Source organism: Rhinopithecus bieti, unplaced genomic scaffold (assembly GCF_001698545.2).
Source record: "Rhinopithecus bieti isolate Rb0 unplaced genomic scaffold, ASM169854v2 scaffold_1918, whole genome shotgun sequence".
Lineage (NCBI taxonomy): Eukaryota > Metazoa > Chordata > Mammalia > Primates > Cercopithecidae > Rhinopithecus > Rhinopithecus bieti.
Genome location: NW_016803680.1, coordinates 2,417,950 through 2,429,879, shown reverse-complemented (window position 1 = coordinate 2,429,879; position 11,930 = coordinate 2,417,950). Strand labels below are relative to the sequence as shown.

The 11,930-nt window shown below is 48.9% G+C and overlaps 1 protein-coding gene across 1 annotated transcript in view; it reads right to left on the bottom strand.

The window, feature by feature from the left end:
• Window positions 1-11,930, bottom strand: part of EEF2K (eukaryotic elongation factor 2 kinase) — an 82,349-nt gene that overhangs the window by 14,845 nt on the left and 55,574 nt on the right. Inside the window, exons 10-15 of the mRNA XM_017850340.1 lie at window positions 11,513-11,714; window positions 9,670-9,737; window positions 6,950-7,027; window positions 5,261-5,323; window positions 3,615-3,749; window positions 3,263-3,451 (exon numbers count right to left, since the gene is read on the bottom strand). Coding sequence (XP_017705829.1) covers window positions 3,263-3,451; window positions 3,615-3,749; window positions 5,261-5,323; window positions 6,950-7,027; window positions 9,670-9,737; window positions 11,513-11,714 — 735 coding nt within the window. The remainder of the gene's footprint in view (window positions 1-3,262; window positions 3,452-3,614; window positions 3,750-5,260; window positions 5,324-6,949; window positions 7,028-9,669; window positions 9,738-11,512; window positions 11,715-11,930) is intronic.

Sequence of the window (11,930 nt, the reverse complement as noted above, 5' to 3'; positions counted from 1 at the left end):
AAAAAAAAAAAAAAAAAAAATAGCCAGATGTGGTGGCGGGCACCTATAATCCCAGCTACTTGGGAGGTTTAGGCAGGAGAATTGCTTGAACCTGGGTGGTGGAGGTTGCAGTTAGCTGAGATTGTACCACTGCACTCCAGCCTTGGTGACAGCCAGATTGTCTCAAATTAAAAAAAAAAAAAAAAAAAAGAATCAGGAAGCTATCTCTATACCACTGAGGTAAAATGTCCACAGGACACTGTCAAGTGAAAAACACAAGGTTCAGGAGCGTGTGTATAGGATGCTAACTTTGGAGGAAAAAGCAGGGTGAAAATAGGAGCCCATTTCATATTTGCATATGGAAACTGTACTGGGCTGAACAATATCCTCCCAATATTCATGTCCACACAGAATGTGATCTGATTTGGAAATAGGGTCCTTGAAGATATAATTAGTTACACTGGCTGGGCACTGTGGCTCATGCCTGTAATCCCAGCACTTTGGGAGGCCGAGGCAGGTGAATCACCTGAGGCCAAGAGTTCGAGGCCAGCCTGGCCAACATGGTGAAACTCCATTTCCACTAAAAATACAAAAATTAGCCAGGTATGGTGGCAGGTTCCCAGCTACTCGGGAGACTGGGGCAGGAGAATTGCTTGAGCCTGAGAGGTGAAGGTTGCAGTGAGCAGAGATCCTGCCAGTGCACTCCAGCCTGGGTGACAGACCAAGTCTCCGTCTCAAAAAAGAAAAAAAATTAGTTATATTAAGATGAGGTCACGCAGGATGTTAGGTAGCCCCTAAATCCTATATGACTGCTGTCTTTATAAGAGCAGAAGAAACATGGAGACAGGAACACAAGGGGAAGACGGAGACAGAGATTTCAGTGATCCAAGCCAAGGAACACTGAAGATTGCCAGCAACCCCCAGAAGCCAGAAGAAACAAGGAAGGATTCTCCCCTTGAGCCTTCAGAGGAAGGCATGGCTCTACTGACACCCTGATTTCTGGACTTCTAGCTTCCAAAACTGTGAGAGAGCAAATTTCTGTTGTTATAAGCCACCTGGTTTGTGGAATTTCTTAAGGAAATCCTAGGAAGTGAATACACTCTGGAATTGTTATTCAGAGGATAAGAGGATGTGGGGAAGGTGGGAGGAAGAGTTTTCACTGTAAAGCTTTTTTTTTTTTTTTGAGATGGAGTCTCACTCTGTTGCCCAGGCTGGAGTGCAGTAGTATGATCTCTGTTCACTGCAACTTCCGTCTCCCGGATTCAAGTGAGTCTCCTGCCTCAGCCTCCCGAGTAGCTGGGATTACAGGCACATGCCACCACACCTGGCTAATTTGTTATATTTTTGGTAGAGACAGGGTTTCACCATGTTGGGTAGGCTAGTCTTGAACTCCTAACCTGAGGTGGTCCACCCGCCTCCACCTCCCGAAGTACTGGGATTACAGGTTTACAGGTGTGAGCCACTGTACCCAGTCTAAGCTTTTTATATACATTAAAAAAAAAAAAAACTGTTTTGATTGGGCATGGTGGCTCAGACCTATAGTCCGAGCTACTCCAGAGGCTGAGGCAGGAGGATCACTTGAACCCAGGAGGTCAAGGCTGCAGTGAGCTACAGTCATGCCACTGCACTCCAACTTGGGTGACAGAGTGAGACTCTGTCTCTAAAATAAATAAATAGTCTGGTGTGGTGGCTCATGCCTGTAATCCCAGCATTTTGGGAGGCCAAGGTGGGCAGATCACCTGAGGTCAGGAGTTGGAGACCAGTCTGGCCAACATGGTAAAACTTTATCTCTACTAAAAATACAAAAATTAGCTGGGTGCAGTGGCAGGCACCTATAATCCCAGCTACTTGGGAGGCTGAGGCAGGAGAATTGCTTGAACCTGGGAAGTGGAGGTTGCAATGAGCCGAGATTGTGCCACTGCACTCCAGCCTAGGCAACAAAGCAAGACTCTGTCTCAAAAAAACAAAAATAAAACAATAAATAAATAAGTTTTAAATCACATGAATGTAATTACCAATTCAAAAAGCTAAATAAATAAAGGACTTTTGAGTATCTTCCCACCCTTGAGTCTGAGATCCATCCACCTGCTGGGCCACAGCCAAACCCATCAAGGAGAGCTGATGCCCTGCAGCCCCGTTGAGCCTAGGCCACCTGTCCATGCGCAGCTTTGGCCCACATAATGGGGAGGATGGGAACAGATATACTGGGAGGATGTGCCCACCAAGGGCCTCTCAACTTCTCCTGGAAAAAGATCACATTCCCTGGGCCTTGCCAGATCCCATTCATTCAGTCCTTTCCTCCCTCTGCTCACGGACCAGGGACAGAAGAAGGAGCAGACCCCTGACACAATTTCCCTGCACGTCCACACCCTGCTGCTTCAGTTCCAGCTCTGCCTCAGCTGCTCCTGCACCTCTAGCTACACGGGTGCACCTTGTCCTTCACCTCTGGGCCTAAGCACATGCTGTTCCTTCTATCTGAGCTGCTCACCTCCCCCACTTGGCCTGGCTCACTACCTTTGGGCCTTCAGGTCTAAAGCAGATATCCCCCCAACTTTTTTGTTTTTTGGAGACAGGACCTCACTCTGTTGCCCAGGCCGGAGTGCAGTAGTGCGATCTCAGCTCACTACAACCTCTGTCTCCCAGGTTCAAGAGATTCTCCCACCTCAGCCTCCCGAGTAGGTGGGATTACAGGAGCGTGCCACCACATCCGGCTAATTTTTGTATTTTTTGGTAGAGGTGGGGTTTCACCGTGTTGGCCAGGCTGGTCTCGATCTCCTGGCCTCATGTGATCCACCCACCTCGGCCTCCCAAAGTGCTGAGATTACAGGTGTAAGCCACCGTTCTGGGCTAAGGTAGGTATCCCTTTATCTGTTCATTCCATGAATCTGTACCGAGCATCTACTCAGTGCCAGGCCCCAGTCACTAGAGATACACGCAGAAGTGATGAGCAGGAAGCCTGCACCAACCCCTCCAGGCTCCAGTTACAGCCCTTCCTCACGTGTTTCCACTGGTGTCTTCTGCTTCCCCCATCACACTATGTTGTTATTGCCTGGAAACATGACTCACCTTCCCCTCCCTCTCCAAAGACAGAGATCGATTCTGCCAGTTTCAACTAACTTGGAGGGGCCTGCCCCAAAACCAGTGCCTGGGACATTTTTGTGGCATGTATAAACCTCAGGATAGAAGGCAGGTGAATGCATGGCTTCCAGGATGGGAGGCAGGTGAACAACAGGGTGACCAAGTCCCACCCCCACCTGCAGCTGGGTCCCCGCCACCTGCTCACCTTCAGAGAGACGTCAGCTAGGATGTGATGGGGCAGCTGCGAGTACATGAGTCCCAGGCCCACGATGGCCTCCAGCTCGCCCAGGTCGGCCGCGTGCTCCAGGTGGAAGACAGCCGACTCCCGGTCCCACTCCTCGCCCTTCTCGCAGAAGCGCCCACCCTCGTGGTAGCGCACCATGGCCAGATGGACCTGCCACACAGACTACAGTGTCGGCCTGGCTGTTTGGCAGGCCGAAGCCGCACCCAAGACCGCCCAGCCAGCCTGCGGGAGGAAGTGATTAGCGGAGGAGAGGCTGGAGCCGGGGGGCTCCAGGTTAGTGCAGACAGGGCTCCGAAATGGGCATCGCCGATACCTTCCCCAAAATGGACTTCCCGATTTTCTTTTCGAGGTCCAGAGCATTAAGCCTTTGCACTTCCAGGGCCACGGCCGAAGCCCTCGGCAGGTGGAGGCGGGAGGAGTTGAGGAGATTCCACTTCTCTACACAGACCTGAAGGGAAAGAACCGGCCAGAGAAGCGAGGGGCTGGGGGTGGATGCAGCATGACAGCTGTCAGCAGCCCCTACTACACAGGAGCCTGGCTAGAGGGAGACGGGGAGTGAACCCTCACGATGTCAAAGTTTATTGGCCATACATGGCTCCAATTTTTTTTTTTTTTTTTGAGACAGAGTCTCACTCTGTCGCCCAGGCTGGAGTGCAATGGCACAATCTTGGCTCACTGCAACCTCCACCTCCCAGGTTCAAGCGATTCTTCTGCCTCAGCTTCCCGAGTAGCTGGGACGACAGGCGCACGCCACCATGCCTGGCTAATACGGTTTCAATTTTAATCATCCAAATTCCATCAGCTCATACGTTCAAGAGCTAGTGGAACAGATTTCAGCAGCTCAAGGAAGCGTTTCCCTGTCATTTACCAATCTGGATTTGGTTGGGGGTGGGTCTGACCCTAAACCACCCCTCTTCGCCAGCTCCTCATATAAGGCACCAGAAGACTCCCACTTCAGACCTTCCAGCAAATCCCCTTGCTTTCCTCTGCAAGTCACCACAACGACATGAGCAACATCAGCAGGGTGCTTTAGGAAATGGGTTTAAAAATCACATCATTTCTCCTGGCCGAAGATGCCCCGTCCAAAGGCTCTTGCAGGATACGGCCAGGCAGCTATGTGTGTGCACGTGTGCATGCTAAACATCTTGCAATGCACAGGGCAGCCCCCTCAACAACGAACGATTCAGCCCAGAATGCCAATAGTGCCTCACTTGAGCAACCCTGTTCCATACCTAACTGAGAAGATCCTAATCTGGCTACAAAATACCACAGGGTAAATAATCAGCGTTCTTGGAGATGCCAGAGTCATGCCTGTGGTGGAGGTCAGGGAAGGCTCCTGGACGAAGGGCCCCAGGGGTCCAGGCTTGGACAGCAGGTAGGATTTGAAGAGAGATGACAGAGGGGGAGAAAGGACCTTGCAGGTAGGAGAGACTTGCCTTAGCAAAGGCTCCAAAGGTGGGCGGTTCAAAGCGTGTGAGGGAATCACTTAGAGGGGTGGGTGGGGCACAGGGCTGGTCTTTCCCAGATGTGCTGATGCTTGTTAGACATACAAGCAAGGGTAACCTAGGGAAAGTTGCTTAAGAGCCCGGTTTTCTCATACATAAAATGGCGATGAGAGTAACATTAACCTGTCTCTCTGGGTGACTGCAAGAAGGAAATTGATACTGCAAAGTGCCTTCATGGCAGGCACTTAAGACAGGAGCCATAACTGTTGCGATTTCCCCTCCAGGATGGTGCTGTCCTGTTCTTCTCTAATCCTCCCCACAAATCCCCCAGCATCCTGTCCTGCAGAGGTTCAAAGAGCATTTGCCCAGGAGATTTGCTGCTTTGCAAAATCTTCCTTTAGCACATGTGCCAGACAGATGGGCAGGCAGCAGAGATATGAGACAGGAGAAACAGCAACAGAGATTGGAGGAGGCAGGGAAGCGGTGGTGACAAGGGTGCCCTGAGGCGCATTACCCGTCCAGAGCTGCCCAGGCTGTCTTCGTCGGACTCATACTTCCGGTTACCGTTTGAGTGGCCCTGAACGGAGGAAGAAATTACAGTGATCCAAAGCGCAAGGCTTCTTCCCAGGAACCTCTCCTGAGAGCTGGAACTAGCCTGGCCCTCACAGGTGACCCTTATCTCAGAAAATTGCCCCTATGTTCCCAGGTGACACTGGAACCCTTCTCTGCCAAGCAGAAGGAATGCTGGGTCACAGGCAGGGATGACACGTTGGTGCAGCCACAGCCTCACTGTCCTCCTCCCTGTGTGAGCAGGTGGAACTGACTCGATGGCGCAGGATCCCAGCACAAAGCCACTGGGGTAACGGGCTCCCGTCCTACTGCATGTTTAGTTTATATTTTAATTTAGACATGGGCCTTGCTCTGTTGCCCAGGCAGGAGTGCAGTGGTGCAATCAAAGCTCACTGCTGCCTCAAACTCCCCAGGTTCAAGCAGTCCTCTCATAGTGCCTTCCCAAAGTGCTAGAATTGCAGGTGTGAGTCACCAGGCCCAGCCGTTTTGCGTTTTGCGATTTTTTTTTGTTTTGTTTTTGTTTTTGCTTTTTTGAGACAGTCTCACTCTGTGGTTCAGGCTGGAGTGCAGTGGCATGACCTCGGCTCCCTGCAACCTCCACCTCCCAGGCTCAAGTGATTCTCATGCCTCAGCCTCCCGAGTAGCTGGGACTAGAGGAGTACACCACTGCACCCAGCTAATTTTTGAGTTGAGGCGGGGTTTCACCATGTTGGCCAGGCTGGTCTCAAACTTCTGGCCTCAAGTGATCTGCCTGCCTCGGCCTCCCAAAGTGCTGGGATTACAGGCATGAGCCACCACACCCGGCCAGCATGTTCTTTATTCACAATCATAAAGCTGAGATTAGAGGTGACCCAGCAAGACAGGCCTTGATGTGCAGGCTCCATTTCAGCACAGGGTAACACCTCTAAATGGCAGATACTGTCTGAGGCCGCCCTCACCAGGATGCTGCTGGGAGGCTGCCCAAGGAAACTGACCTCCAAGGCCATCCTCCCCAGGGCCTCACCGGATACTGCCTATGAGTGGGTCTAGCTATTACCCAGGATCCTCTCTGCTCAGCAGCCTAGGGCTCCCACTTCACTATAAGATTTGTCACACATTATCAGCGTTATATCTAAGCCTCCACACTCGCCCCGTTACTGGTCCACATGATCCTGTTTTATCTTCTTTGCATTTATCTTTATCTGACATACTATTTTATTTTATTTTATTTTTGAGACAGAGTCTCACTGTGTCACCCAGGCTGGAGTGCAGTGGCACGATCTTGGCTCACTGCGACCTCCGTCTTCTGGGTTCAAGCAATTCTCCTGCCTCAGCTTCCTGAGTAGCTGGGATTACAGGCATGCACCACTATGCCAGGCTAATTTTTGTATTGTTAGTACAGACGAGGTTTTGCCATGTTGGCCAGGCTGGTCTCGAACTCCTGATGTCAGGTGATCCACCCACCTTGGCCTCCCGAAGTGTTGGGATTACAGCCATGAGCCACCGTGCCCGGCCTGAAATACTCTTTATTAATTTACTTGTTATCTTCTCAGGACCTACTCATATTCCCCCTTAAAGAAGGGGAGTTTTCATTTTCCTGGAGGATAAATGAGGCAACAGGTGACACCAGTCTCATTTCCTGGGGGTTCCTTACATGTTCTCGGGGCTCAGGGTCATCCAGCTCACCCCGCTTCTCACTGGGGTATCCGCTGTCCCCACTATTCTCAGAGTCCTGTGGAGAGAAGATGGCCTTAGGGTCCTAGTGGTCTCCTGAGCGCCTGGCAATGGTTATGACATCTGGACACCCCAACCGTTGGCTTTCTCCACTCTGTCCCATTACCTAACACCCTGCTCCTGCTGTCCCTTGCCGACTGGGTGACAAGGGAGCAGTATAAGGTAACAGAAAGGACCTTGGGCTCTACAGTCAGACGACCTGGGCTCGAATCCTGGCTTTATTTCTTGCCAGCTGAGACCTTGGGTCATTGTTTTAACTTCTCTGAGCATCAATGTCTTTAGTTATGGAATTCATTATAGTCCCTACATCAAAGGGATGTATGGGTGAAACGCATTGTTATATTCTGAGAGTGTGGATCACAGGAAGTGCTTTACTGAGTGACTCACCCATTTCACAGGCAGAAAAACAAACGCTATGACCCACGGACAAAAATATAGCATTGGGAACAATATTTACCACAAATAAGCCCTCAACCAAAACCACACAGGTCACCTGGGCATATTTATTTACTTTTTTTGAGATGGAGTCTCGCTCTGTCACCTAGGCTGGAGTGCAGTGGCACGATCTCAGCTCACTGCAACCTCCACTTCTTGGGTTCAAGTGATTGTCCTGTCTTAACCTCCTGAGTAGCTGGGACTACAGGCGTCTGCCACCACACCTGGCTAATTTTCGTATTTTTAGTACAGATGGGGTTTCACCATATTGGCCAGACTGGTCTCGAACTCCTGAACTTGTGATCCTCCTGCCTCGGCCTCCCAAAGTGCTGGGATTACAGGCGTGAGCCACCACGCCTGGCCCACTTGGGCTATTTTTTTTTTTTTAATTTTTTTGAGACAGAGTCTCACTCTGTCGCCCAGGCTGGAGTGCAGTGGAGTGATCTTGGCTCACTGCAACCTCCGCCTCCTGGGTTCAAGCCATTCTTCTACCTCAGCCTCTGGAGTAGCTGGGACTACAGGCACCCGCCACCACACCAGGCTAACTTTTTATATTTTTAGTAGAGACGGGGTTTCATCGTGTTAGTCAGGATGGTCTCTATCTCCTGACCTCGTGATATGCCCACCTCGGCCTCCCAAAGTGCTGGGCATATTTTTTATTCTCCCAGGTCTGAGTTCTGTTCTGAAAGGGAATCTGGTATACTTTAGAATCTCTAAAACTTCAGGCATGTACCTACCAACACTGAATTATAGCCCTTTCTGTATGTCACCTGCACGATTAGCAACAGAATATTTTTATTTACTTCTTTATTCTTGTAAGAAGTTTTTCTTTTGTGTGTGTGTGTGTTGGGGGGTGGGGGGTGGGGCAGGGTCTCACTTGTTGCCCAGGCTGGAGTGCAGTGGTGGGATCTCGGCTCACTGCAACCTCCACCTCCCAGGTTCAAGCAATTCTCTTGCCTCAGCCTCCCAAGTAGCTGGGATTACAGGTGTGAGCCACCACACCCAGCTTCTACTAAGAAGTATTTTTTTTTTTTTTTTTTTTTTTGAGACTGAGTCTTGCTCTGTTGCCCAGGTTGGAGTGCAGTGGTGCGATCTCTGCTCATGGCAACCTCCACCTCCTGGGTTCTAGAAATTCTCCTGTCTCAGCCTCCTGAGTAGCTGGGATTACAGGCGCCTGCCTGTAGTACACGGTTAATTTTTGTATTTTTAGTAGAGATGGGGTTTTGCCATATTGGTCAGGCTGGTCTTCAAATTCCTGATCTCAAGTGATCCACCTGCTTCGGCCTCCCAAAGTGCTGGGATTACAGGCGTGAGCCACTGTGCCCAGCCTCTACTAAAAAGTAATTTTTTTTTTTTAAAGACAAGATCTCACTCTGTCACCCAGGCTGGAGTGCAGTGGTGTGATGATGGCTTACTGCAGCCTCTGCCTCCCAGGTTCAAGAGATCCTCCTACCTCAGCCTCCTGAGTAGCTGGGACTACAGGTAAGTGCCACCATGCCTGGCTAATTTTTATATTTTTTTGTAGAGATGGGGGTCTTGTCATATTGCCCAGGCTAGTTTCAAACTCTTGGGCTCAAGTGATCTGCCCACCTTGGTCTCCCAATCTGCTGGGATTATAGGCATGAGCTACCATGCCTGGCCAATTTTACTAAGAAATATTTCAAACACACACACAAGCATAGACAGTATTATAATTTGCCATAATATACATTTGTGAGAATGCAAATAAGATGCCCTCAGTTTCTTACCACCAAGTCAACCCAAAGCTGCAGGAAATGTTCTGTTTATCTAACGGGAGAGCTAGGTGTGAAGAGCTAGAACACGTGGCTTACTGTGCTGTGTGTTACACATCTAAGACCCAGTATGGGGGCTCTATAGGACAACCAACACATGTGGGGTCAAACCAAACCTGGGGCTGAGCCTAGCATTTACTACAAGATTGCATTGTTGCTGACTGGGAGTCCCTCTTCCCTAACCATCTCTGGGAACTGCAAGGGACCCACCTTTTCTCAGAGGAAAGCTCAGCCTTGGGCCGGAGGCTGACATTCATCTGCATCCTCCCTTATTCCCCCATTCTATGCCTTCCTGGCAGTGCCTGGACTGGGCTGCCCACCTTGAAAGCTGAAGATTCACTCTGGGAGTGAATCCACTTCTCCTATCCCTGCCGGGGTCTGAAGCCTGCAGCCTCCCTCCCTTCACACTCACCCGGTGGTTGTCTAGATGATCATGGTCTCTGGATGCCATGTTATCGAGGTCACTGAACACTGGCCAATCTGGGCAGGGAAAAACAGACATCATGTCCTGGTTCCACTACTGGAACATGCATTAAGACCAACCCATGGCCTAGGGCAACCCATACCTGCCACCAAGCCATTTTTTTTTTTAAGCTTTAAAGAAAGGCAGAAAAAAGGAGAATGTTATCAGCACCTGGAGGTTAAAGTTCTTCCTTGAGAACTTATTCTAAGTCTACTGTTTGCCAGCTACGTGATTCTGGCCAAGTGGTGTCACCTATGTGTGTCTTCAGGGTTGTCACAATGCAATTATCCTTGTAATGTGTTTTTCAGCATATGTGCCTGGCCACCGCTTGGTCCTCAATAAGATGCAGTTGTGAAGGAAGAAAAGACATTTGAATATCTGGGGCTCAAGAAGTGGGCCTTGGACAGCTTCAAAACCAACCATCTCCAGCTGAGGGTGGTGCCTTACGCCTGTAATCCCAGAACTTTGGGAGGCTGAGGCAGGTGGATCACCTGAGGTCAGGAGTTTGAGACCAATCTGGCCAACATAGTGAAACTCCATCTCTACTAAAAATACAAAAATTAGCTGGGTGTGATGGCATGCACCTGTAGTCCCAGCTACTCAGGAGGCTGAGGCAGGAGAACCGTTCGAACTCAGGAGGTGGAGGTTGCAGTGAGCCAAGATCATGCCACCACATTCCAGCCTGGGTGACAGAGCGACACTCTGTCTCAAAAACAAAAAACAAAAACAAAAAAACACCAACCATCTCCTGGGGTTCCCTATCTCTCTCTCCTGTCCTCTACAGCCAAATCTGTCTGCCTGTTTTATAACAGGCACTGTTTGTAAGAGCAGTGTTTACATTTTAAATGGATGACAAAATTAAATTTCACCATCTATGGAGTTTTATTGCAACACAGCCACGTCCACTCATTTAAGTATTTTTTATGGTAGCTTTCATGCTCCAAATACAGAGACTGAATGAGCTGCAAAGCTTAAAATATTTACTCTCTGGCCTTTCAAAAAAGTCTGTTGACTCCTGTTCCAGACTATTCTGAAGACCTTCCAGTGGAAACATGTAAAGGGCTTCTTTAATGTTTGATACTAAAATCTTTCTCTCTTCCAAAGGTATCAAAATGAGAAAAATTAAAAAACTAAATAATAAAATCTTGCTCTCCTGCTCTGAGCCTCCTTCCGCTTACACTTTCCCTGAATACATGACTTCCATCTCTTTAGGCCAACACCCTGGGGTCAGTCTTGCCTCTGTCCTTTCCTACAAACTCTCGTCTGAATCATCAGCAAACTCCATTCTTTCAGCGTCAGAAATAACGATCCTGTTTTTCTCCTTTGACCCATTAGTATCACGTTCATAGCTTTTCTAACATTGAACAATCCTCAGATTCCTGTGAAATACCTATTTAACTGTGACAGGTGAACCTTTAACATAGTACTATTTTTATTTGTTAATATCTATTTAGATTTTTTTGTTGTTGTTCTCTCTATATACACAAAAATTTTAAATAAGGTTGGGATATAATTTTCTTTTTTGGTATGTCAAATTTATTATATGAGTTTTGCTGGTTTCATAAAACACACTGATAAAAGTTACTTTGTTTCCTACAATAGGGGTTGTTTTTATAGCATTTGGATGATCTGTTTTGGAAGTTCACTCAATGAAACTCACCTATAAAATCACTGCGGCCATGAACCTTTTTGATTAGCATGTCTGATTTTTCTAACATAAATGAAAGCCGGTTTAGTTCTGCTCTACCTGTCCCCTCCAATCACAGTGACTAAGGACCGAACTGTCACTCACGAAGGTGGTCTAGCTTCTGGCTGTGTGGTGTGGCCGAAGATGGGGAAGAAGGGAGAGAGTCGAAGGTCACATCGCTCATGTTCTCATCTCCAGAGTTCTCTGAAAGGGGACGGAGCAGGGGTGGCCGGCTCCCAGAGAGGGTCCTTACTCGGGGGCTCCCACATTTTTCCTCTGTTCCTCTCAAGATGGTCTTGGCTGATTGCTGGGGACATTAACAGGGATACTCATGTCACGCATGCACCCTCTGGGAAATAAAGGGCTCTTCCTGTTGTTCCCTCTAGCCCTGAAACCCCTTCATCCATAGCTCCTAAACATGCCTGTTTAGTAGCTGATACATTGTCTTAAAAAACAAAAAAGCAGTAGGGGATTAAACCTAAGGCCAAGAAGGGGCATCTGGAACAGAGGCTCAGAGGACCTG